The sequence below is a fragment of the Nyctibius grandis genome, chromosome 6 (assembly GCF_013368605.1).
Source record: "Nyctibius grandis isolate bNycGra1 chromosome 6, bNycGra1.pri, whole genome shotgun sequence".
Lineage (NCBI taxonomy): Eukaryota > Metazoa > Chordata > Aves > Nyctibiiformes > Nyctibiidae > Nyctibius > Nyctibius grandis.
The window spans coordinates 58,837,825-58,865,657 of record NC_090663.1 but is presented as its reverse complement, the minus strand read 5'-3'; the positions used below and the strand labels follow the sequence as shown (position 1 = coordinate 58,865,657).

The 27,833-nt window shown below is 41.0% G+C and overlaps 1 protein-coding gene across 1 annotated transcript; it reads right to left on the bottom strand.

Annotated features, from left to right (window-relative positions):
* Window positions 1-455: 455 nt before the first annotated feature.
* Window positions 456-27,751, bottom strand: MTTP (microsomal triglyceride transfer protein). Its single transcript, XM_068403990.1, has 18 exons — window positions 27,691-27,751; window positions 22,659-22,846; window positions 21,936-22,079; window positions 19,825-19,932; window positions 18,956-19,072; window positions 17,621-17,760; window positions 16,616-16,766; window positions 13,035-13,192; window positions 11,974-12,142; window positions 11,306-11,413; window positions 10,252-10,464; window positions 8,964-9,175; window positions 8,229-8,326; window positions 8,006-8,127; window positions 7,007-7,234; window positions 2,035-2,159; window positions 1,533-1,703; window positions 456-624 (listed from the first exon to the last, which is right to left on the bottom strand). Exons 1-18 carry the CDS (start codon window positions 27,749-27,751, stop codon window positions 456-458), a joined length of 2,682 nt encoding a protein of 893 aa, XP_068260091.1.
* Between the last annotated feature and the right edge of the window lie 82 nt (window positions 27,752-27,833).

The following is a 27,833-nucleotide window of genomic DNA, read 5'->3' as shown; positions in this document are numbered from 1 at the left end:
AATATTTGAATGAGGATTGGTCACAGGCCTAAACCACCTAAATATTTTAAAATATATTCATAAATAATCATTCTTTGTACATCATAATTGTTCTTACTGCATGTCAAAAACATGGACTTCTCTATTCCCCAAGAAAGAAAAATGAGGGATTATTTTTGCTTTTGGCAGGAAAAAGTAAAAATAAAGGACTAGCACCACCCTTAAGGGAGCGCGTGGAATACTACCAAATTGGTCTTTATTTGCCTTAGCTGTTTTTTTACAAAAGTCTTAAATATAGGTTAATATGTAAACACTGTGCACGCACTGAGAGCTTGATCCTGGCCTGTTGAAATCAATGGCAACTATCCCATTGACTGCGGTAGTGCACGATCAAGCTCCAAGTTAGTACGGTACGTACAAGCCTAAGTCATTGAGGAAGCCACGGATTCAGGAAAGCAAAAGCTCAGGTGCTCGTTTCAAAACCAGTTGCTGGAGGAATCAGACTTCGCGCCGAAAACCTTCCTGCACATGTTGGAGTTTTCTTGATGGAGAGGGTATTCGTTACCTGCCAACAGTTCTGCTTTCCCTCTCCTTGCAGTGTACCGCCTGCCAGATGGTAGACTTTCATACTTAGTCACATAATGCCTGTAAAGATGCAACATGGTGGTCTGGCATTAGCAAATTTATACAAAATCTGTACCCTGTAGGTGAGGCTAGAGATAAACACTTTACATACAGACAAGATTACACTTCACAATGTGTAGGTATAATCAGAAGATGTTTTAGTATCTGCAGAATATCAGATATTATTTTCTTAGGGTTTCCTGGAGATCCTCGAGTTCTTTAATTTGTCTCAGGCTTATCATCTTTTGGATCAGAAAAGCCTGAATGGAAATCTGGCACAGGCTCTGCAAATGTAATTGCCCTTACGTCTTAGCAAATAGGGCAAACCCAGCTTCTCACATGGCAATGCAATTACTACTCTTTGGCTACTGGAAAGCATCTTTTTTACCTTACTGTGCAGTTGTTTAGCTTTCAGGAATGTTGGTGCCTTAATAAAATGATAGAACACAATGGTTGCCAGAGCTTAACACACCAGGTACTTTTGTTGACTCTGGTAAGTAGCAGATGATGAAGAAAACTTTCCACTTCAGCTATTTTATGGCTATGCAGTTCCTCTCTCAACAGTGTAATAGAGAACTACTGCTGGCAAAGTTTCAGGTCACCATCAGAACTGATCATACGTGAGGGGACCAGTGTCCTGCCACTTCCACTAGTTTACTTGCAAAACCAGATTAGAAAATTGGACTAAAGTGCACATTCAGAGCAAGCTGTGATCTTCAAAAAGGTCCTTTCTGAATCTCAGGGGTAAGGGACAGGGAAGAATAGGTTAGCAGAGAGGTTGGTGTGTGTAACAGCCTACACTGAACTTGATTGTGTTGGGCTAAATTTGGCCTCTGTTGTTAATCTCTTGTGGCTGTGAACACCAGAAGTTCCAGATTCAGCAGCTGGCTGGAAGAATGCCTCAGAAATTGCATGCTCTTAGTTCTTACCTGAATGGAGTCTCGACTCTGTCCATCTGCATACAGACTAAAAATGGATACTGTGAAAACTGCACCGTGGAGATGAAGTCTAATGTTGTTTCTATTTCCAAAGTGGTTTCCATACCAGTTTTTACAAAGAAGGAATCCACCTCAGTGTTACCAGCTAAAAACATGGCTACCCTGCAAATAAATTCAGGCATTACAATTAATTCAGAACACATTAAGAAAAAGGAAATTAAATTGCAAACAGTCCTACCATCCACACATAAAAACTGCCCTCAAAGGAGCGTGTTCTTCAGGTAAAGGTATATAAATTCAGATGAGACCAGTGGGAACTGGTATTACCCAGGCAGAAAGGAAAAGAGAAGTACAAATGTTCTCCCATGCACGTAACTTTTTAAATTTTAACTCATCTGCAAGGTCTTTTATATTTAAATTCTTCTCATTGGTACAACTGGGGCTCAGGAGCCTGCGCTCTCTACAGCTATAGTGCGTGCTGGGAGTAACTCACCGGTTCTTGACATTGGTTTTGGATTCCCTGTACCACAGGCTGAACTCCATCCCTCCTGAGATGTCGATGGCCAGGCCGCCCAGGAACTCCGCGCTGGCCCTCGGCCCGGACTGCAGCTGAATCTCCTAGAGACATCAGAAAGCACAGGTAGCCCCCCCACGCCGTTACTGACTGCAGACCTCAGTGGTTTCCTTACTCCCTTTTCTACTGCGATAACACCACTTGTCATTTTGCAGGAACAAAAAGGAATAGAGGGCTTTTCTGAAAGGGTGAACAAAACACCCTGATGTACCTTGCTCCCTAGAAAATAGGATGAGGCTAAGGCAAGGTGCCTTGCATCCCTCCCCTCTCCCCTATGTGGCAGCCGGCATAATTGCTGCAAGGAGTATCACTGCAAAAAATATCATGGCCTCTATCTCCAAGAGCTACCACGCAAGCCTCACAGAGGCTCTGTTGGCAGTCCAGCTAAGTCAGATTAAACTCCTCGCTGGAGCCCCAGCAATGGTGCAGTGCAGTGTGGCTTCTTCAGCACACCTGAAGGCAGCCCTGTACTGGAAGTAGGATGAAAAGTGCTGCAAGCAGTCGTGCTCTGAACCCACCATCTGGCAGGAATTCCGTCTTCAGTGGCTGGGTGGCCAAACCCATAAGCTAATGCACATTAATTGCCACTGTGAATTTGCATTGAATGCATTTTCCATCAACCATCAAGTGTGCTCACGGCTTCTTGAAACCTCTATGGCTGGACTGGAAACGCATCACGTGGAGTCCATTTCGGAAGTGATAGTACAGCTCAGGGTCATGCCACCTCATTACTTTTGACACACAGCCAAGATTTTAAGGTTCACTCAGCTTGGCAACCTACCTCACTTTATACAGTTGTCTTGCTTCCGTAATAACTAGTGGATTCATTCACTGTTTTAAAAGAACCATTAATTTGGAAAAAGATTATTTTGATCATGTCCCTCGTGTACAGGACACTTCCTCCTCTCTCCCAGCTTGTTTTCTCCCTCCCCCCAGGTTTCTGTGCCTGGGGTATTCTCAGCACCTGTAATGCTACAGGCATCTGTAGGATGTGTGAATACCCAATTTCCTCCCACTTTTTGATGTCCAAGCACCTTAAAAGTCTCTCTTCTCTTCTTAGCTATTCAGTAGCCCAGTGGTTCCAGCTAATGCTGTCCCAAGATTTAAGAAAGAAGCAAGCAGAGGCAGCCTGGCTTCCTAATCCCTATAGCAAAGAGCAACATTTGGGGAGGCTTTTGTTCAGAGAATAAAAGTTTTCCTGCCGTAATTGAGGACTTGGATAATTATGGTGGCTCTGTATGGTTACTTCACCTTTTAGGGTAAATAAACAATCTCTGAAACAATCTTTTTGGCAGAACCAACTTGGCAGTCAGTTGCTGCTGAAGTTGGCTTGAGATTCAATGTAAGAATGCAGTGGGCTGGCTGTGGCTTATAAATCCAGCATGCCCCCAGCAAGTGTGGTCTTACTGTGCTCTGATTGCTTATTTTCACCCAAGTGAAAATCATGGGTTGGAATTGTGGTCGTTCTGAAATCAAAGGGAGTTTTTCTACTGACTGCAGTGGGGTGAGGAATACTTTGCTAGGTGGTCTGTTTAGGTGTGGAGAGAAATCTTGTTTTACGTTATTTTACTTTGCTTTTAATTGGGACTGAATTGGTTGGTAGCTGTTAATGAGCGAGGAGGTAACAGTATACATTCTGTCAGAGACGTACACAGACACACAACCAGAGGAGCAGATATTTTTAGATGCATTGTCAAATTGCACTTAATAATATTAGAGTAGTTTGCAATATTAGAGCTGTTTTGCAATGGCTGCACAGTTTAAGCTTTAAAGGCTACCTAGAATTAAGTCAGGTTTGTCACTGAAACCAGCAGAGAAGCTAAGGAGCACTCGTCTTGTGTTTTACTAGCTCATCTATTTCCTTATTTAGAGCTCAGTGCTGTCCTTTGCCTCATGTGCAAATCCAATCCAGGCTGATGAGAGGTGTAAATCACAGGGATCCAGCCTCCTCAAGAGCAGTGTTTTCCTTTCCCTTCCTATTTTAAGCTTTATGTGTCATTTGCAGTGGAAAATGTGATCGGAAAGATCAGAATTGGTAGTTTGTTACTGTTTAAATTGCTGAAACAGACTATGTTTCAATAAAAAAAAGGTTTCTTTACATATTGCACTGACAGTGCTACTGTAATGCAACGCAGAGATGGCTGAAACAGGCACTTCTTTGGGAGCCGGCTATCTTCCACTGGGGTCTAGCTTTCAAATGGTTTCTCTGACCTATTAATACAGTATTTAATTTCTCTGTGCTTCTGGCAGGTGTGTTGCCTAGGAGAAATATTAGCACTACTGAACTTTAATGCAGGTGACTTAGGAGTCTCAAAAACAGTTTTATGAGAGCTGTTTATTTTATAGAGGGAATTATAACTTGTGGACGGTTATTCTTAGCCTTCAAACAACAATATGAGAACTGGCAATAGCTGTAAAATACACTCTGATTTCAGTTTGTGGAGTTATGTGAGAAAAGGTGTTACAGATGGTGGGCAGGAGTGTAAACTTTAGATGCAGTATTATTAACTTGGAAATCACCTCTCTGAAATGTGCCTATTGTGATTACTGCAGTTGTAAAAGTTAATGAAAGGAAGCTATTTTCCGAGGGGGGTAGTTATTTGGTAGATTTGACAGCACTTTGCGTACAACTCAGTTTTGGTCTTTCTGTGCAAAATGATCCTTATTAACAGGAACAGGGGAGCAGAACTTTTCTAATATTTAAAAATCGCTTTTCTCAAAATCAGGCTGCAACAATGCAAAAATTGCCACCCAAATATTACATAAGTTCTTTTCTGACAATTCAGTTGCCCCATTTTTAAGTTCCAGTCTTGGCTTCCAAGCCATCCTTTTGATGTTTGATCTCAACTGCGCTGTCTGTGTCTTATGTTTGGTTTTTGCCTGTCCTGAACTCCCACTGTGGCCAGCTGTGGCACACTGAGTTTTGGTGTCATAGAATGGGCACTGTTTCCCATGCCTGGTTTTCTTCTTTGAAAGAAGATAAATCCACGTTTGGCTTGGTTGTCCACAGTATGAATTTATAAAGGGGCTTATGTTCTTGGCAAGGCCTATCCATGCTGGCCAGGGAAAGTGGAGGTAGTACTCGACTATCAAGAAGCTAGATTAATTATGGCGCTCTCGCACTGTTTTTCCTCAGTTCCAGTGTTACACCATTCACACTTCCATTCTGACAGTTTTCTGGTACAGTTGTAATCACAGTTCAAGAACTTGGCAGGTGAAAGCATTTCTAATGAAGCTTAACTGGGTTACATGGAAGTCCCCAAACCATGTTGATGTTGCTGTTGATCTGAGATGTGCTGTGTTCAACATGCAGCTCAGCCTGAAGCTGTGTTCAACAGTGCTTTAAACAATTTTTGCCTTTGTGGGGTGTAGAGGTAAGAACAAGTGCCTTTTTGCCTGCGAACACACACTTTTGGTTCTGTCCACTGCTTGAGTCCCAAAGAACTTAGGCTGCAACTGTGCTAGTGACAACCCAAGAGAGAAAGCAGGATGGGATCCCATCTCATCACACTGCTGCCCAGGCTTCCAGAGAGCCAGTGATTGACCAAAAATGTTACACTCCGATATTGTTAAAAATGGCATGCAGTCCCAGATCTGGCATGCCCCAGACTTTTGTGAGGTTCTCCAAAGACAAGGAGTAGAGAATCTGCTGGCTGGCAGAGCCCGCGGGGTGCCTGGCCAGCTGATTCAGCCAGGGTATGTATGGAGCTTAGTGCATGCATAGCAGTTGGAAATATTTAGTTCTGTAAACACCATGCTCGTATGCTCAGGACTGGACATGATTACCTTTCTCACCTCTGCAGTCTGTTTGTTAAATAGGTCATGGTAAAGTTTTTGCCCATAATCTGCGCGTGAACTGTAAAGCATTGTTGGAATGAGCTTTAGTTAGCCAATTTGTGCACTACATGGGAAGCCCTCTAGACTTATAATACCATTATAAAAGGGCTGAGCTGGGTTCAGGATGGGGACAGCTGTCATGTGCAGGGGGTGTTTCTGTGTAATTTTGATCAGAGTGGATTTTCTCATCATCTGCTTTTGGCATTTTCTTTTGCCAAGAATTAAAGGGGAAAAGTAAAAAGTAAAGTTCAAGCCTGCAGATGTATCATGAGCTGAGTGCTGCTGTTAAATCCATAGGTTCTAAGGAGATCCCTGCTTGGGAAGAACAAAAAATATCAAACCAAATGCTAGCCCTGCACTTTCAGAGAGATGTCTAGATTTTTAGTCCTCCAATAATACAATATGTCACCAATAATACAAATATACAGTAACCAGTATAGCGGGTTATATTTGTATATGAGTGTAAGCATAAAATTAACAGACCATTTGGTGTGACAGTTTCATAAAAACTGTGTAATCCTCATTTTAATTCCATTTTAATTCCCATTTGAAATTTGGACCTCTCAGCATCGTTCTTTGAAGGTTCGTTATCTGGGAAAGTTTGAGTACCAGTGATTCACTCATTCAGTACCTGACAGTTATTGCCTAATTGGACGTAAGGTCTCTGAACAACTTGTGAAGAGGAAAACTTAGGTGGTCACATGGGACAATACTGTATTATAAGAAACTGTGGGAGGGGAGACCATAGCTGATAGCAACATGAGTTTTCTATAGAAAACTCAGTTGGATTTGCTTTTATTCAGTGTCACTTTGTTTTCTGGAATGATATGTGTTCTCATCTTTGTTCTAGATTGCTTTTCAAGTAATTTCATTCTGGTTTTTTGGTACCTGTGACTTTTCTATTGCTCCCATAGTAAGAGAAGCCTATGTAACATTGATCAGGTTTATCAGCATTGAAAAGAAAGAAAATAAGATGTCCTACAATAACGGTGTAGGGGAGGGAGCATCTGTGCTTAAGAGACAGAAAAAGAAGCAAACAGTGTGCTATTAGTACCTGTGAGTAATCTGTCAGGAGGATAAGTCCTTTCACCACATTAATGGGATCTCCAGTTGCTGAGAACATTTTAGACATTAAATCACCGTACCCTTGGAAAAATGTAACTGGCCTGAGTTGGACATCAAACAGAATGGCTGACATGCCAGCAAAGGAGTCCAGGTTTTCCTCGCCTTCATCAGGAGTTGCAGCTATTATGGACTCCAGACCTTGAGCTTCAATCACCACCTAAGAAGCAACAGTGATACAGAATCAATGAAAAAACTCTGCCTGACCCAGGCTGTTAACAACCCTACACATTTTCTTAATGTCTAAGAGCCTAACTCTAATTTATATAGTTGTAGATGAAAAAGTAGGAGGTTAAGACTTAAGGGAACTAGGTAGAGCAGCTAGAAAAATGGAAAATAAAATAATCTTATGGCATGTTTAGATGCAGGTAGAATTTGCCCACATGCAGATCACAATCCTGAGCCTACTTTTCTTTTGAACAAATTTTCCTTTATTCAAATTACTATTGTCCACAGACAGTTTGGAGGAAAACCCAAAGATGTTCCACTTTGTCCTGCAGAAATTTAGGAGGATTATAATATTGAAGGTACTTGCCAACATTAAGAAAAGTCCAAAACAGAGGCATCTCTTTTAAATCTCTTTGATTCGTACATTTGATCTACTCCTTGTATTTCCATTGTATGTTACATCTGAAACATAGGACTTGATTTCACAGACTCACAAAGCTTTTACTGATTACATCAGATAAACAGTATATGCTTTAACTACAGACAGAACTTGATATATGATACAGAACAAAACACCTGTGTTTTTAGTTAGGGCAAACATGTGCCTCATTGGCTGTTGTGAGTTTCTTTTTCCCCTGTTACTCGCTTGTTCTCTGGCCAGTGCAGCAAACCATATGGTCTTAAGCATTAGCTGAATTGATTTAGAAGCTGTAAGAAGAGGACCACATACTGGTTTATTTTTTATGTACAGTGTGGCAGTTACCTGACTGGCATGAAGTTCAGCATTTCTGTCAAAAATATGGATGTTCATGTTACTTCTCCTTAAAATGCCAGAGCCTGAATAGAGGATGTCAAGGCTGTATGTGGATGATACATCAGGACCACCTTAATTAAAAAAGAAAGAAGGTACCTGTGACTAAACTAGTGGATTAATCAAATGTTTGGGAATACAAACAGGGTTAAAAGGCAGTTTCATGGTTACATACGTGTAATATAGCCAGAGTAGGCAGAGGAAGAGCCCATCTTGGAGAATCGATCATAGTTATGAGCACGTATGTCTTTCAGAACTTGCCTAACTGTTTTGCTGTGGTATTTCAAAAGAAATAAACAAACAAAACACGAAGACACAAAAATGTTATGGTACCAAATGTATTACTGTTCTGTAGAAATGTCAAACTTGAGGGAGGGTGAATTTCCCAGTAGCAAAGAGGACCTTCAAAACCCTCACATTTTCCATCTAAAAATCTGCCCTAACCCAGAGTCTCTTTTCCAATTTCAGCTACTCCCTGCAGTCATAGGTAGAAAGGCAAGCAAAGGTCTCTTGTTTGAAAATTAATGGTGTTGAGAAGAAGAGATATTTTGATTATCTTCATTCTAGTGCTGTGATGTTTAAAATTTTTTCTGGTTCACTGCTTCTTAAAATATAAAAGCAAGGGCCGCACTGAGAGAATTAAGACAAACAGATGACGTTTCTTACAGTAATGCAAGTTAGATGCCTAATTCTTATTTGTAGCTCTGAAAATATGAATAGCTATTAAATTAATGTCATTGAAATGCAGAGATTTATTCTGAAATGTCAATACTTAAGTGACACAAAAATCAGGTGTCCTTTTATAATCTCCTTAAATTTTACAGTAGTAATTCGGAGAACCTGTGTGTTCTTTGGGTTTCTGCAAAGATGTAAGGATGAGCTGTATTTATTTATACTGAACTTAATGTACCTTGAAGGCATTTCAAAGCGAAGTATATCTTGGATCATGGAGAGCATGTACTTGTTCATTTCCAGAGGCAGTTCACCAATGGAGAGCAGGATGTTTTTCACTTCCATGTGGGATGGGTTACTGTTTAAGATGATAGCAGCTGCAGTGGTTCGCACTGTCTTTTCGTGAACTTTACGATTCTGGTGATATATCCTGTTCATTGTTTCCTTCACCTGGTCAGGAAACAGATTATCCAGTCAGTGCTCACACAGATGACTGGGCAAAGTACAGATTGGAATCTCGTTTACAATATCAGCTTAAGCTAGCTCCATAGCTAAGGCTAATACATAAGGATATATTTTCAGCGCCCTGTTTTTCACGGTCCTTTTGGAATGTACAAGACGTACAGCTCAGTGACCACATGGGCAAGTGGGGCATCTGTTATGTTCTCTCAGCCACAGTCCAAATGCAGCCTTCCACACTGATTTTCACAGCGGGGCTGTAAATAAGTAGGAGCACTAAGATCAAAATAGTGTGGCAGTGGTAAGATCAAGAGAGAGATTTCCTTGACTGTTAAGGGAAAATGTACTTTAAAAAAAATCAAGAATCTTGCAATTTTAATTTTCTAGATAGTGCCTGTGGTGGCCTCATGTCCCTGAGAAGGTTGTGACCATCTTTGTTACAGATAAGTCCATGGAGAACCATGTAGCTCCACTGACAGAACAGCCTACAGCATGTTCATTGCAGAGCAGCACCTGACAACCTCCATCACAGATGCCAGCAGTAGGTGTGAAATGGGATGCAGGGTAATGCAGCAGAGGCAGGACCTCATATTCTGCTATTTTGTACATCTTCTCTTACTCTTGGAGGCTGCAAGGTAACATGCAGCTATTTTACCCTTCTCTTACTTTATGCATTCTCCCTGGCTATGTGAAAGCACAAGAAAGAACAGATGTTATGCAGGTGCCCAAGTGTTCCTAATGTCTCCCATACATCACAGAGAAGGCAGTGCTCTTGAGAAGGGAGCCCAGTTTTCCCTGCAGACTGTCTGCCACCTTCGATGGTTGTGTATGACTCTGGAGCCAAAGGCTGACTAGCACTGGCAGACTGGGAGCTGGGAGCTGGCAAGCAGGAATGTATAGAGTTTTCTGGCTGGAACTGAAGTGTGTATAATAATTTCCAGAAGTAAAAAAACCATACATGGGGCACCTTTAAAAAGAGTGGGACTGACAAATGAACTCTGTTAATTTATACTTTATGTTTAATAGAGTCTCTTGCACTTCTTTTCTTGGGCAGTATATTTTCTTACCTCTTTGGTGAGAAAAGAAGGATCATATCTCTGTAAGGCAGTGACAGCAAGATTGCTGATGGGCCCTTCTTCTGACTCAGCGTACTTCAGAAGCAGTGGAATTGCTTCAGGAAGGAGTGCATTCTTCAGTGCCAGCAGGTACATCCTCACATTGTCATCTTTCTTAGCCTTCTCCAGTCTATTTAGAATCAGCCTTTTGGCTTCCACAACAGCCTAAAGAAAATCAACAGCGTATTTAAATGGTGATCATAAACCTACCTTTTTCCCTCGCAGAAGTAGGAGGGGCAGAACTGGGTTCTAGCATGTTTTTGTTTCAAAGCATCATTGCACAGGGTTAGCAAAGGTGTCCCCACAAAAAAAAAGACAAGGGAAGTGTTCTTTAGTGCTTCATAATATAATGTTATAAGAGTACTTGGCAATTAACAGGGGAAGGAAAAAAGGATTCCTAAAGGCCATTCAGGTGTTCTGTGTCTTTTCTGCAGTGTGCTGCAATCCCAAACAGCACAGATCCAGCAGGCAGCAGTGCCTTGTCTGATCATCCTCATCCTCTATCACCAGCATCTACTCAGTCCACGGTCAAGGCGATAGCCTTCCTCTGGGATTCTTCTATGCATGTTTGGGGCAGAGCAGAGTACTTGAACCAATGAATTTTCTTCACAGAGATGAAATAACCTAAGGTGATTGCAAATATTAAATAAATCCTGAGTTTGCCAGTGTTTCTCCAAGGACATGCAAAGCTTTTGGACAAGGGAGCACAAGTACCGCTTCTGCTGACAGACTAGGCAGTGAGAAAAAGTTCTGTCAAACAAGGGCAAACCAGAAGAAATCGACAGAAATGGGAAGAGACCAGATTAAAGGCTAAAGCTGGCAAAGTAGATGTCATTATTTAAAAAAAAAATGCTCTCTCTATCAAACATAGGAGTTTATGGGCTTTTTTTAAAACAGGGGGGAATATGCTTCCCGCATCTCTCATGCTCTCCACGCAACATCAGCAGGGATCATTCACATGTGTTGCAGACCAGAATTTGGCCAGCAGTGAACAGCAGATACTCACTGGAAGCTTGCAGCCTTCTCTGTCACACAGCTTTCTGATGAGCGCTCCCATGACAATGACAAGAGTTTCTCTGATTTCTTCATTTGCGATATCACCCTTGAACTTAGCCTGTTATGCAAAAGCAATGCTGTTAGTCTCTCTGTCTAAATATGATGAACCACAGTCTGTAGTGGGCTGAATACCCTCCCTCATTTCCTGTGAACATCAGTGCAATGCAAAGGCAGTAAAGGCCACAATGGCCTGGGCTCTGGCACTGCTCTATCATTACATATAATAACTGACTGCCATTTTCCCCTTGAGTTACATTCAGTGTCTCAAACAGTAGATTCATTTTGAAGCTATGTTAAAAAAAAGTATTAAATGGTTACAGGGCTTTGATAAGGCAACAATCAAACAATTCTCAAATTGTTCTGCTAACAGAATAATATTTGTTTTCCAAGTAGTAGATATTGAAAACATTTTACAAAGTAAATAGACTTTCAGTCTGGACCTACGAGTTTTTGTTGTTTCCAGGCTATATGCTACTGGAACACTTAAAGGAAACACTGCAAGGGATAAAGAAAGGAAAACTGGAAACAGCAACGCTTGTTTCTTCTTCCCTTCCCCTTTTACAGGGATGAAGCTCAAGAGTATTAACTCCACTGTATTTGTTTCGTCCTTTGACTTACAGTTAAAGATTTCAGGAGCATTTCATTGGGGTGAGAAGCAAATCCACAGGCATACAGGAATCGCTCCTGCAGGGTAGAAGTGCTTGCATCCTTGAAGTCAAGAAACTCCAGTACGGCCTCCAGCGATGCTGGGGTCTGAGCAGAGGTTACAGCATCCACTACCTGTGGACTACAAAGAAGTGGAAATGAAGATATCATTGTAATGAGCCAGAAAATACTGAAAAGACTTTGCTGCATATAGAAAGAAATAAGCTAATGTGCTGAAAGATCTCTTCATTGTGGGTAAAAGAGAGAATTTTTTACTCTTATTGGAAAAAACTCTGTCCCTGAATTTTTCCACCTCAAAATGATAGATGAACTCCAGAAATTATTCATATCCATGGATAATAATATTTGAATTTATGCAAATATGGGACAAAAAAAATTATTAAAACCCCAGAACTATCCAGAGTGTCTTAAAGTTTACAGGACAAGGTTGTAAATGGAAAAAAGGGTTTTATTTCTACATACACAATGGCAACTAGAGAACAGGCTTCTATGCTACCTGAGTTACTCTCAGGTTTATCTCTATTGTTAAGAACTGCTGTAATTTGTTTGAAAGATCCTGACTGTACGGTGGGACTCGGAAATGCTTTCCAACTCCTAAGTCTAGGTGCACATGCTGTTGACACCCAAACTCTGATATTGGGACAATATCCAGGCACGAACTATCCCCTTCTTTGCTGTATTTCCATTTGAAGGAAACAAATGGGCAAATCAAGAACAAGCTATAGAGTGTTTCAGAACAAGCAGTCGGGTTGAGAACCTTTGGGTAAGCTACAAAGCATGTTTGCCTTGCATTGTAGATACAATCTTGGTGGCTGAACAGTGTGCTGCAAATATATTATACTGCAAGAACAAAGACACCTTTAAAAAAAAATCATTTCCCTATAGGCAGTACTGAATACTGTTTTTGCATTGCTAGGACATCACCAGTAGAACTGAATCTGTTTGCATGCAATTTGCCCTTCAGCAGTTTTAAGTAACTTCAACCTTTTGAAAGCTTGTTCATGATGACTTACAGAAGTTCTTTGTTTTCACTTCTAATAATCTGCAGTATGTCCTCTTTGGTAGCTTTTCTGATGTTCTGAATGAAGGACAAAAAGCTTCTTGCTGCTTCAGCTTTGGAAAGTTTTTCAGGATACATATGTTCTCTGATGCTCTGCCAGTGTTCAGAAAGCTACAAAATAATTCACATTATGTCAAATCTCTCAGATTGTGGTTTGAATTCTCAAAATCAGACTTACTAAATGCAGATATGTGGACTAGCTATTGCTCAGATTAGCTGAAATCCAATAGATTGCTGATCCTTTAGCTAAGTATTATTTCATTTCATTTATGATATCCCAGAACAAATATCTTTGAAATGTTTCTATAGCTGTCTCTCTTCCAACACTTTAGTATTTTCTTGATAATGTACATTGCCTTAAATGCAATCTATTTTGGAACAAAACATGTTTGTTTATACTGTAACTGGAATAAGGTGACTTCTCTTCTCTTGCAAATTTACTGTGCTTTCTGGTGAATACAGTGTTTGCCTTCTGTTCCCATTTTTTCCTAAGTCAGTTTTTTTAAAGTGGAAGATGCACAATCCCCAATTCACAAATTAATCATATTTTCTTAGAAGACAGTAATTTTGTAAGTGGTTAGTGTAGAACAGGAGTAAATGTCCCATAAGTAATTTCCATTTCTTAGTCATAAACCTGCATAATTTGTGGTTATTGTATAAAACGATAGGTAAAATGGTATTAGAACAGGTATCAGTTTCTTCATATGTTGTTGCTGTATTTATTCCACACACAACATATTTGACCTCAATGAGCCAACATGGTACCAAAGCACCTATATCTGTCCTTCCAGATACACTCCCATGAGAAACTGGTGCACATATTTTGACCTTTCCTCTCTCACTTATCTTTGCCTCTGTTATCTCAACTTATCGAGAACATTCCTTGGTGAAAACTCAGCTGTTCTTTGCAGCAGTGTTTATTGCAGTTTTCCCAAGTGGGAAATAACACTAGCACCCATTTGACCTTTACTAAAATACTTCCCCTCTTCATGAGTTTTGTATTAGGCAATAACACTTGAACCTGCCGGCAAATGGAAGTATCATTCAGCAGTACAGAGTGCAACTTCCATCAACTGTAACAAACAATAATTAGGCAACAATGATCGAGACATAGGATATTTCCTGAGGATTAATGACCAGCTGGGAGGAGCTCATGTTCTGAGGCACAGGTGGGTCTGTTAACCTCAACTGGTGATAAGTGCTTAGCACCAAGGTCAGTGTGGCTATTATAAGCTGAAATTGGATAAACACATGGGGCACTTTCTATTCCCCCTGTTGAAGTGGCACCATAGCCTGGCAAAAAATCTCTAACCTCATTAATCCTGTATTTTCTCCTGTGCAGAGCCCAGCTGTGTGAGCTGCCCTTAGTCAGCTTAGCCCATACCCTAGAGATGAGCTAGGTGGGAGATGTAAGATGGAGCCATCTCAAGCAAAAGAGTGGAGACCAAGTCTTCCTCTTTGCGGGGGTGCTCTAACCATTCAACTGCTTCAAGGAGCAGCTGCCATCTCCTGCAGTGACTCTGACTTTAAAAAACAGCATCCACAATGGACTTTTGTGAGGGGCCTTGTTCTCCTGATGTGAATGTCAGGCAGTTTGGATTGAATACCCCAAGGATTCAGGCACAGATGCACGCACTTCCACATGGCAACTCAGCTGAGGTTGGACACAAATCTTTGTCTTGCTGACAGAGAGATCAGACCAGGGGTCTTGTGGGCACTCTAGGAAAATTCAAGCCAAACCAAGAGGTCCTAAACTGAGGAGGGGTTGGTTTTGAATGTCAGCTGACAGCTGACAGCCGCTTTACCAACCTACAAAGGCTGGCTGCACAAGACAGAACAAACCCACCTCAATTTCAGAAGATGCAAGCATCCTTTCCTGGAGGAACCAAGAGCATAAAAAAAAGTAAGAACCATGGGCTCTTCTGAAAAGAGCATGCTTTACGGTGTCTAAACACAGAAATCTAAGCCTAAAATTAAATGTAAATGTTGGACATAACCTCACAGAAGCTAGTGCTGCCATCTGTGAAGTGATTATTTTGGTTTATAGTTATTTTACCAAATTCATAAAGATAGAGATAAGACCTGCTATGATTTAAAAAGGGGTTTGGAAATGTAAAACTGCAGGGCATACCATGTCAGCATGGCATTAATGTATACTATGATATATAAGTACCAAATGTTATGTTGCTGCTTCGGATACAGTGTTCTGTTTATAGACCCCATCTTTTCATAGCAGTTCCTGTAAAATATAGTGAGAAAGCAGGACTTCATTCTCATCGTGCCATTACGTTTATAATGACATAGCTCAGTCCCTAGGCAGTGCTCTGGAATTATACCCTATATTTGTTATCTTGGTCTGGAAATTGTAACTATTATGACAAACTCAGTTCCAAGTGACAAATGGGTTAGCACAAACCCTGATGAGCAGAGTCAGGGAAAAAGCACTTGTGCCTGCTCTGTTTAAGATCCCTTGCTGTTCCCTGCTCAGAACTGCTCCAGCACGCATGCAGCATCATTTCTATTCAATTTCCCCCAACATATTTTTTATCTTCTCTGAGGCTCAACAAGCGTTAGACAAGATAAATTATTACAGTGCAACGCTACTTCCAAATAACTAGCACAAGTTCCAATATAGTAAGGTATTATGTGCTCATAAAGAGTATCTCTGGAGGATTAAAATGATGTGTGTTGAATAGAAGTCTTATCTTGCTTATCAAAAACTGACAGAGAATAATAATCTTTAAATTAATGTTCCTATTCACTGCTAAATTCATTCCACAATGGTAATAGCACTAAAACTGTTTGCTAACAATCACTGTAGCAATTCATATTAGTTTACAATGAATAGCATCAGTAAAACAAAAGATGATGCATTTACAGTACCAACCTCTTAGTAGCCTTTAGGTGTCTTAAATACAAAAAAAAAGGGTAGGGTTTTTTTTTTCAGGGGAGAAGTGAGAACAGTTAGAATACTAAAGCCCCATTTTATACTTATAAAATAAAGTCTATTAAAATTAAAGACTTCCTTCAGGGTCAGGCAGTAAGAAGTGACTAGATATATTACCAACAAATGTTTAGCCTGCCTAAGGAATGGCTAACTACCTTTAATTTCTAGGAGCAGTTCAGCTCCTCCATGACAGAATTGTTTATAAACACTGGCCAACCATCTTAAAAGTCATTTCCCGCTCCATTACCCAGAGGAAATAAGCTCCTGCCAACTCAAGGTTGGCAAAGATGAGACAAAACAAAAAGGTGTTGTATTTTCTAGTGATCTTGAGACATACTGCACTCAATCTTTGAAAGAGAGCAAAATCTTTGAAAGAGAGCAAAAAAGGTTGCTACTTTTAGAGACAGATCTTAAAACACCCTTGTGTGGTGGAGCACCATTGCATCACTACCGTGCTCCTCACTCCAGGGCGTATTTTATATTGTTAAGTTAGACCTCCCCTAGTGGGCTGCTTGGACAGAAACTCCTTTCACATTTGTTCTGCTCAGCTAAATGACCTGACGTCCAACGAGCCTGTGTTTACTTACTGAAGGACACTTTTTGCATTCGAATTTGACTGGCTCTGCTACTAGTGTCACGGCAACATAACTGGAGTCCAAGGTCTTGATAACACTGGCGACTTGCTTCCCAGCGATCAGTCCAGGCCCAGCTTGTACTGACTTCAGTTCCAGTCTCTGCCTGTGTATCCATACAGTGAAGACACTGTTAGAGCTCAGCCGTTAGAGCAGAAATACAGAAATCACGGCAAGAGGAAACAAAAAAACCCTTCACAGACCAAAAATGTAGAACACAGACTTATTGAAGCCTTATTTTAAAATGTTGAGAACATGGCAAGTCTATGGCTTTTTTAAGGTAACAGAAGTATCTGATACCAGCAGAATTATTGCTAGAGGTATGTGGCATAAAATACCTAAATAATAGACTTTCTAAAGTATGGAATTATAGCACCTGGTAAACAGCTCTCAGTAACTGTATACATTCTATTTCATTTATTTGTTCATAAGAAGATTTGGAAAGTGAGATTTTGAATGTACATTTTTTTTTAATCATAATACTAAGGAGATGCCTGAATCATTTATCTTGTATGAGTATTTCCAAACTTTCAGTGCTTTAGAGTCTGGAGTCCAACAGAGATCGAGGTTTCATTGTTGTTTCCTTTCTATGCAGCAGATTTTGTTTTCTATACTTCTGAACCTTCACATACTAGAAATGGAGACCCATTGGAAGTATTTCTTAAGAAACAAGAGGACACAGAAACAGAACACCTACAGAAGGAATGTGTTGCTTAAAATGTTTTGGCCAGTTCCAGCTGTTTTCATTTAATTTCTTATGAATGCCATGATTTATCACTTGCAGTATGGTAGAACCCTTAATCAAAGTTGGACTAGGTACCATGTGGATACAAAAGAGACCAAAATCCTTACCTGGAGAGTTTACAGCCTTAGATCTTGATGCTATAAGACATACACAGATAACCTGACTTGAACCACTAGTCCTGCTACCATCAATGACAGTCAAATTGCCCAACTTACTTTGAAACTATTTTGGCACCTGTTTTTCGTCGGGAATTCAGACGCAAAACATAATTTTCTTCTGCCTTAATGGATTTAATGAAACCATCTTCCAGCACATAAATTGTGGCAGATGTGGCTTTTGTACTGACATCTAAAATCTGAAAATAATTTAAAAATAAACCGGGAAAAGGGCTGATCAATAAACAACAGAATAGGCAAAGAGCTCACAGTTCCAAATCGGGGCAAAACTTGTAACAAAATAGAGCCAAATGAGGAAGGTGCATGTAGGTTGACAACATCTCAAGCTAAGCCTATAAACTAGGTTCTCAAGAATTCTTTCTGCAACAAGAAGCCACTCACTTCTGCACCATGTGTTTCAAATTCAGTATGTATTGGGGGAAAAAAAAGGGGGAGGAGGGGAGGAAGTTATGGAGCAGGCTGCAATTGAGAAAATGCCCAGTACTACACTTAGTTAAAAATACAATTTAAATAAGATGAGAAGCTTTTCCAGGGAAATATTTTGTGAATAAGGTTGTCAGTTCACAGCTGGGAAGAAAAGCCAGCCACCTTGCTTGATCTGTTTGTAAACAAGATGAAGTCTTTGTGGCAAGTGTGAAAATTGGGAATTCAATCATAGTGTTAAGGCGGTTTATTAACAGAGTGTGTTCTACCTTTGTACTTCTCCGAGCTGAGAAAGGTCAGTTACTGATGCGGAGAATCCCAGTGCCTTCAGCATGTGTCCAGCCTGCACCCAGCAGTAACCGCTTAGAAAGGCATTTACTAGTAGTGGAGGACTTTTAAGGCCATAGTAGGTCTTCTGTTACCTCTACAGCACATCTCCTACATTACACATGTGCATTAGGGAAGCCTTTGACCTTCCAGGCAAGCCTGACAGGGCTCCATTCAGGAGTCGGCATTGTGTACACTAAATGCTGTGACTTAGCAGCTGAGAAAAAGGTTACTGTTGTCACTATGATTGTAACTGTATCTAGTATTTTCCTCCAAAGAAAAAAGACGCCTCACATCGATTAAAACTTCAGTACAGCCAGGACAAAAGTGCTGTAAATCTGCATAGAAACTAAAATATGTTATGGATGAGAGCCAAAAATTATGCAAATTGGTGTGCTGTACTCAATGTCAGCTGAGCCAAGGTGGTTTACACAAGAGGAGAATCCATTCCCTGTTCTCCCCATGGGTACTACATATGAAATTTATACTAGTAATACTACAAAATGTACATGTAGAATTTGCTTTCTGTAGTTCAAGAAAGGACTTTTGAGAAAACGAGTAATAGGTACTCAGAATATATTTTAAATAGGCAGAACAGATTTTATTTTGTTAAAGAGATCATACCTGGTTGTGGCTGGTAAATCCTTGTTTTTCTATTTCACAGGATTCTAGGGCTTTTACTTTAGTCACTTGATCTTGCCGCACATGGTAAGTAGTATTGCATTTCCCAGATATGTCCACCTTGAATAAAAGAGTTAGATTAGGACAATTTCTTGAATTTATCTTTGGGACCCCAGAATACCTTCCAAAGACAAACCATTTTCTCCCATTGGAGTCCTGTACCTGAGATGCTGCACTGTTTGGGTTTATTTACCAGTTTTGAAGGTATCGGTGTTTCTAACTACCTGGTTTAGATAGGCAGGGGTACTTTTCATTAGATGGCTATGAAGGAAAGTATCACTGTTTGTTTAGACAAAACATTCAGGAAACACCTGGCAGTTGGCACTATGTTCACGAATTTGAGTTAAATTCCAGCTTTGCTCATGTGGATAGAAGTAGAAATTTAACAATGTAATGCAGGTTAAATGGATGCGGCTAAACCATTGCTAACTTTGTGTGGATACTCTGATTTAAAATGGCCTAATCCATTGAATCGAGCTTAGGAATCAACTGACTTTAAACATCAGTATAATCTCTTTTATAGTGATCTGGTTTAAGCTGGTTTATTACCAAATTCTGCTAAATTGATAAAAGCATTTTGAATCAAATGGATTTCACCAATTATTTACATTACTTGCAGCAACTTGACTTGTGTCACCAAATATCCAGAAGACTGTCTTTACATCCCTAACCTCAAACGCGATCAAAGGGCTGATTTCTGTCACAGTTCATTCCTTCTGAAGTCAGCAGGAGCCACAGGTCCGCCTTTCAGAGCAGACCGGGCTCTGCCTCTTTCTCTGATGATGATTATCTTGCCAGACATACCATCATACCTCATGGGCAGCACCAGAGTGCAGCTGCAGCTGGAAAAGGCTAGCCAGACCTCTCTTAATATTTTGAGTAAAACCAGGTTCATTTTGATACGAGTAAAAGTTTTTGACCTGTAGGAATAAAAAAAAAAGTATATAACAAATCTGGTTAAATGAGAAAGGAATAGTGAGGATCCTCTCTAGAAAAACTCCTTGTACTTTTTTCTGATTGGGAAGCTGAACTTGGACCTGTTGCCCTTATTTAAGCAAACTCTAGGGGCTGCAGGGCCTGCCGACAACAGTACAAACATGTTTCAGGCTTCAGCTGTGCCTAAGTATAGTTTCAGTGCAGTGAGCATCTTTCTTCCTGTTAATTAGAAATAATTTAGAAGGGAAGTGGGAAACTATACATAATTTCACAAGTGACTCATTTTTCTGCATAATCCTCAGATAATCCCTCCCCACAGGGGCATAATATCTGTTGCACTTTAATCACGGGTTACAAAAACCCAGAATGAACCACAGGTAAATCACAGTTAAAATGACTTAAATGACGTGTCAAATACATCACAACCTTTGCACTTCATGGCTCAACTGTTGTGCTTAAGCCTCTCCTCTGTTAACAAGACTTTGCACCTCCACTTTGCATCCAAGGTGCTTTAAAAGTGCATTTTTTTCAGGAACTGTAAGTACAATCAGCGTGTTATCTCGGGGCAACCCTGGAAAGTGAAATCACTGTGCCAGGGATGAAAGTATCACACCACAGAGAAATCATAAAAGGAGTGTACATACCCTATTACCTTAGAAAAAGCCCAAGTTTTTAATACTACATCTCAGTCTTGGTGTGTGAACTGCTTAATGTATTAGGAGCAGATGTATTTTGACTGTGTTCTTCTGATACCTCTGTTCTCATTTAGGGATGTGTACAGTTGGGAGCCAGTGCTGTCCTGTTTCTTTTTAGGTTGTGTAAAACTGATGACAAGGCTGAGTCTGAAAGTTACTGAGCAGGCTTGATAGCAGCTGCAATTCAGCAGGCTGAGCTGGCGGCCAGGGTATGTGCTCAGTGCCTATTTACAGCAGGAGGTAAAGATCCTGCCAGGATAGAGTGTCACAGCCCTCACTCCTCTCTGCAGAAGAGAAAAGGGAGTGTGACCTTCAACCTTCCTCCTTTCTCACTACCCCTCTGACCACACCCCACCTGCCCGCTTGCTCAGACTTCGGAGGGGAGAGCGAGGCACTTGGCCTAATGCTTCCAGCCACAAGCAACAAGAGGGTAAAGAAGTGTGGAGAGGAGGCAGGAGCAGCCATAGCTCAAGCCTTGCCACTCCCTGGCCAGAGCAGCAAGCTGAGTGCAAGGGCAAAAGTGAGAAGCTCCTCAGGGAAAAAGAGTGGGGAGATGGATTTACTTGATTCCCTTCCTGAGCAAGACTGGGACTCTGAGAGATACAATTGGGTATGGGTGCTCCTGTGGTGGAACAGTGCTTCGTTGCTCTCTCAGGGCAAGCTATAAAACCCAGGCACACACCGAGACACACCTGCTCACTGTCCCTTCTCTCCTGGTTTTTGGAGACAGTTCCCAGTAGAGAAACAACACGAAAGGCTGTTTCAGGATCAAGCTCATTAACTTGGGACCACTGAAACTGCAGGTGACACTGAAGTAAATAAGCAAGCCAGAGAGGTGGGAAAAGCAGTCACACTAAAGTATTTGCTAAGGGTTTAAAGTGATTAACACTGTTCCTCACAGGCTCATTATAACCTCCCTCATGACAAACTGTATCTCCTGTTCTGCCTTTCAGACCTTGGATAAAATTCTGGCCTCACCGAAGTCAACAGCACAAACCTTACACAGCACTTGTGCATGTATCTGCTTGTGTACCGATATATTTGCGGCCAATCTGCTGCCTACTTCAATACTGTATGGTGTTCTCAAGGCACAAGAGCCTTGGGCTGAAAGAGCCCCTTGTACAGGCAAATTACAGTCTGTTCTAAACTATTGTATTTTGTATAGAAAGATAGGACACAATGACATATTAAGAACACTGAGAGGAAAGTGAATTGGTAAATTCTCCAAGCCTGTAAGAAAAGATTTGTCTTGGGTTTCCTCAGGGACTGAATTTTAGAAGACAGGGTCTTACTTTTCCACGGACTAACTCAAGAACTATGGGCCTCTGTAAAGCTTCCAGATATTCTTTCCCGATGATCTTTTCTGTACTTTTTCCTTTGAAGATGTTTTTAGCAGCTGGACGTTCGTTCACATTTTCAACTTGAACATCTCTTATCTAGCAAAGTAAAAGCAGAGAAAATTAATGTAAAGAGCAGTTTAGCATTGCCCTGGGGTAGGCTGGATAGACTAAATCACCTAATACATCTTTTTTATTTCTTCATTTCTGGTTCTCATCATTAGTCTTCTATGATTACTATGTCTGTCTTTTCAAAAGAAACCAGCACTCACCACTGGGTAAATAAGTGGCAGAAAAACTCACCATAAAGCTAAGTACCAAACCCAGTTTGTATTTAGTAAATGTCATGATTTGCAGCTAGAACCAAGGACTTCAGACAACCTATTGCCCCTCAAGTAGGTACTGGCACACCAGTTGTTTGAAGCTATAGAAGTTGTACGAAGCAATTTCAAAATACAGGAGATATTCTGAAGTTCTGGCTTATGATGTTAGATATATTCTTGTTAAGTCTCATTCTATAGGAATCAACTTATTGAAGAAGCTGGTTTTAGTTGATGAGACTAGAGAAGAATAAAAGATTTAGCTCATCTGAAAACAAGTTCTTCAAGATTAGATTTGCAGTTAGATAAATGCAGAAAAGATTGCGCATGTTTTAAGTTGTTTGATGGCATTAATTACCGTAATTTTGATCAACTGGTCATCATCATTGTCAGGATTTCTCCATAACAGGTTGACGTCCACACCAGAAGAAATCCAGTAGCCTGCACTTTTCTGCAATGATGCTTTCACTTGATCAACATATACTTCAGCTGAGTAAGTGAATTTATATAGCTTGTCATTATTTAAGCTTGGTCCTGTAGTGTGCCCTGTTTGGAAAGCAAAAACAAACTTAGTGTTTTAGAATTGACTAACTCACATAATCTGTCATTTTCTCTTAAAAAAACTTTTAGGAGAGTTAAACATTTAATTGCCAACAAAAGATTTATGGGACTGATCCTGCTACCCTTGATTACAGAGGTGTCCCACTGGAGCAGCTGGGGTTTTTTTGTGATTAAGTTGACGCTAATCTCATACATTTAAGACAAAAATGTCCACAAAAATCCTTTGTTCTAGCTCTACACTTAAATGAATAAAAGAGAGTAAAATTCTTTACTTGGATATGTTAGCATTAGAAATTAATTCAAAATGATTTGCAACTCAAAATACTGTAATTAATAATGCAATTTGCATGCTTAGCAATTTGAAATGCACTGAGGCAATTAGTTGGAGCCAACAGAAATTGTTCTCTGCACCTCTTACATGTTTATTGGGAATCTTTCCATTGAAAGCCTTGCCTAGGGCTGACATGAATGTAATGAAGACACTGGAAAAATATTTTTTGTATTAAATAATTAAGCCCTTGTCCTTTGAACTAAATAACTGTCCCCGTAGCTGTGCCTCTGCTGTTAATCAATGTCGTTTAAGGGATATAAAAAGGCAAATTCCAGCATAAATGCAACTTGCATACCTAATTTATGGTGCCATTTCCATCTGCATTAACAGCAACTTGGACAGGATGTTCCCTAGGGATTCAGTTGCACTCCTGTTAGTGTAAATGAAATCTGTAGTATACAAATGACTTGTATTTTTTCTTTATAAAACTACTTACTATCACATCCTTTTCTATCTTTTCTTTCTCTTCGCTCATGCACAGCCATGTGGGGAATGTGTGGCACCAGTGTCACAACTCTCTACCCAGCCTCAGGCACAGGAATTAAGACCATGCCCCTAAAATCTGTGGCTAAGGAAAATCAATTTCTTCTGGAATACCCTTTAAATATTTTGTCACAAAGGGTATACATAACATCCCTTTTCACTGCTTTCAAGGGCTTCACTCCTCTGGTGCAGATGGCTGCAAAGGTCTCTTCCACACAAGAAAAACTGATGAAGTCAGTTTGTAGAGAGAAGGGAAGGGAGGAGAAGCCGGCTGTACACAAAGTGCTGTTACATCTGCAAAGTAAATACACATACAGTGACCTTAGGTGCTATCTGTAAGCAGCATGGCACTATCCTCCCAGACTCAAATCCTGCACCACTAAATCTGTTTGGAATTTCTTCATGGAGTTCAGGAGGTGCAGAGTAGAAACAAAAAACTTCACAACAGAGTTAATCTAAGAAAAGTGAAGTGCTGTCCTCAGGGAGATGCATCTCAGTCTTATGACAAGTGTGGCATGGGGGAGAGAAGAAAAATCTATCAAAACATCTCAGACAAATTCTTAAGCATGATGGAATGTAATCAGTGTGTTCAAAGTCCCTTGCAGGCTATCTTGATTTATGTCATGTCCCTCAGTGTTTTATTTGACTCTACTAAATAAATTTCAAATCACTGCATTGGTAAAAAGGATAACCAAAGTCTTATTTCACTCTCAGATTTTAAATCCCTATTAGGTAGGTGCACAGCGTAGTTCCAACATGGCTGTAAGGATATATTCTGCAGTGCTCAAAGAGACAAAAAAAACCCTTTTTTAAGGTTTTGTTCACTTCCTTCCCCTGTTCACTCAGATGTCATAGTAGTAGGTTAAGGTCAGCTTCAAAGAACCCTTCCCTGAGGAAAACGGCAACCCCACCATGTTTGGTCTGCAAGTTGCGTAAATTGGCAAAGCTACACAGAACTAAACTGACTTACAGTTTACACCAGCTGGAGATGTGGTGCAGCAAGTTTGGTAATCCCAGGGGGAGCAGCCTGTTTGGACGTGAGAGCTCAAAGCTGTGACTATTGATTTTTTTTCAGGGAGGCTGAAGCATTAATGTTGGCACAACGGGGCTCTTCGTGTTTTGCATGTCCTGTGTGTATGCTTCAAAACAAAGTCACCAAGAGGTGTACAACCCTTCCTTCAGGTTTACTGTGAATTTGCTAGCCACTTCCCCATTTCCCCTCGCTCCTATCAGCTTTGAAGCTACATTGCCCTTGAGAGCAGAATGTGCTCAATGCCTGCCCAGAGATGGCTGCGCCTTTCAGGGACACCCCTGATTCCTTGCAGGACCTCAGAGCTGGTTGCTTCCTGGTTCAAAATGTCCTTCATTTGCAGCAGAAACGGCAGTGCTAATGATTTAGTATCAACTGAGATGTTACGAATGCCACCCACTAGGTGCTTTCTAAACACAGAGGGTGACACAATCCCATCTAAAGATAAAAGGTGTGGGAAAATCTCATCCAAGAAAAATGATCTGGGTGCTGAGAGACATGTGTCTTATTAGTTAAGGTGGATGCCTGGTTTTACTCCCTCTCTCTTTTCAGTTAAAATCACCTTTCACCTATCCTCCTCCTTTTCCCACAGCTCAACCTATAGATCTTTTTTTCCTTTTGCAAGAGTTCCTTCCCTCTTCCCCCCTTTTAGCATTTGCTTGTCCCCACATACAAAAGAGCTGTTCCCTCCTGAAGGAAACAGACAAGCAAATGACGCAGCAGCTTCTTGCAAGTGTCGTGGAAGAGATGAATAATGGCAAAGTATTTCTGTGAGCTACAAGAATATTAGGTTCTGAAAGCTTTCACCGTTTCATATGTGGAAAACACTCAGGATCCAGGCCAGAAGACACCTTTAGTTGCAGGATTGGTGTCACTGATGGAAAAGGGTGAGCCAGAGGTGGATCATTATAAGAGAAGCAGCAGGGATGAGGCAGTATTGAAGGCAGTCCCAAGGAGTTAGCACTTACCCCAGTGGACACAGGAAAGCCAAGAGAGACAATTGGATAGCGTGGTCAGTTTGAAAGGCAAGGGGGATACATATGGTGGTCAAGGGACAGAGACACAGTGTCACTGCCCAGAACCAGTACTCAAAACAGCACAACTAACTTTTCATGACATCTTTCATGAAGAAAACACCGTTACTATTTAAAAAGGAATACTCCTACACCTTTCTGAGATAAACTTTTCTTAAGAAATCCCTGCCTTTAGAATCTCTTTCCTTTGTATTCAGCACAGCACTGGGATCCTTGCCGCCTGTATAGCCGTTGCCATTTCAGATGATGGCAAATGTCCCACCGACTGAGAAGGGAGGAGAGATGGACATAAAAACTGCCATTGGCCATGCTCTCTTGGGGTCAGAAGTGCCTGCTTTCAAGGTGGAGTGCATAACACATAGTTTGACTAGTAATGTTAAGTGTCTGTCATTAAGGGTAACATGCCAAGTCTATAATTAAATCATGATACTGTATAATACAGAAGGTTACACTGCATGAGTAGAGACAGCTGTCAAGTCCTGTGCCTTTTATTAATACATATGGCATGCACAGCATGCGCGTCTCTAACTACTTGCTGGCTCTACCTTCATAAATTATATTTGCCACTGTTTCTGATACCGGATAGCTTTAAAAAGCAAAACCAATCCGCTGCTTTGAAAACATTTTTCAAGTGGAACTGCAGCAGGAAACTTTCACGTGTGCTGATCCAGCCGTCTTAAAAGAAAAGAATATTCCTTCAATATTTCCAAAAGGCAGCATGGCTTAGTGGAGAGGTAAAACACTCATCCTAATCCCAGCTCTGTCACTGAGGCACTCAGTGGCCTTTGGGTCACTCATTTACCTCTCAATCTCTCTGCACAAGAGAGAGATGAGATGTGGCAGAGCTGAAGAGAGGACTAATTGATGAGAAAAAGCTTGCTCAGTACCCTGGGGATGTAAAGTGACAAGCAAATATTACTTCACAGCAAGAAGCAGCTTTGCTTAATTGACATTAAGGAGAAGCTGGGAAAAGCAGACACCAGAAATATGGCACGTCAGTATCTAGCTGTAAACATTACTTGGCAGTCTCATGAAATACACTCACGGGTAGAGGAACTGCCTGCAAACCTCTCTGCTTTATATCTCCTGTCGTAAGGGGGTACGGAGGCAGGGAGGAAGGTTCCTGCTCTGTGCTTACACAGATTCAGTGTCTTGGATCCCCTACAGGGAGCAGGAGGAGGTACCCATGGGAGCACCTCTACAGCCTCTTTAACAGTTTAACCTAGGATGGCATGCCCCCTCTGCTCCTCATCATGATGAGGATATCCTTACTAAAGTAAAAACTAGGTGTCTGCTCAGGTTTTAAGGTTGCTGCTCCTCTAAATCTTATGTCAGGTTGTACACGAAGGGCCACTACTAAAGACACCTTTCCTTGCTTCACACACTGGCACTGCTGAAGCTGGCAGTCTCCAGATTTCATACCCTTGACCTTTGCCAGGACACCTGAGTAAAGCCCTGCTCATAGGGCTTGTGCAGACATCCAGGTTTTCAAGACTCATTGCAAAGCAAGCTCCCCATGAAATTAATGGGATGCTTGTTACTGACTTCAGTCATAGCTGAGTCAACTGCTCAGAATCTGAACCCTGGAGAGCCCTGAGCACTTCCTGGCTCTGCTCCACCAGAGCACTGCTGTGTGTTTAACTTTTGAGTGTGTGAATACTCCTTTTCAAGTTGGTGCCCCCACAGCATGTCTTGACTAAGCAAGGTCAAGATCCCCAGTCTCCTGGCTCACACCGCTGGCCCTGTGCACCTGAAAACATTGTCTCCTCCATCCCCTCTGCTGACATGAATACCACAAGTGCTTCAACCTTTGTAATTACTAAATGCATTTCGTATTACTCAAGGATGGATGAGCAAAGTTGATCATTTTTGATGCAAAAGAGATTTACATACACATACTGGTTACACCTTCGCTGAGCCAAAAGCTGAACCAAGCCCAGGACAGACCTACCTTTAACAGAAGCTGAGTATGTGGAAATGATGCAAAGGAACAGCACAGTAAGAAGAATCATATTGGACTCCCCCGAGCTCCTGACTGCAGCATGAAGTGTGAGACCCTCCAAGGAGTGAGCTGCCGAGAGTGGAGGAATGCTT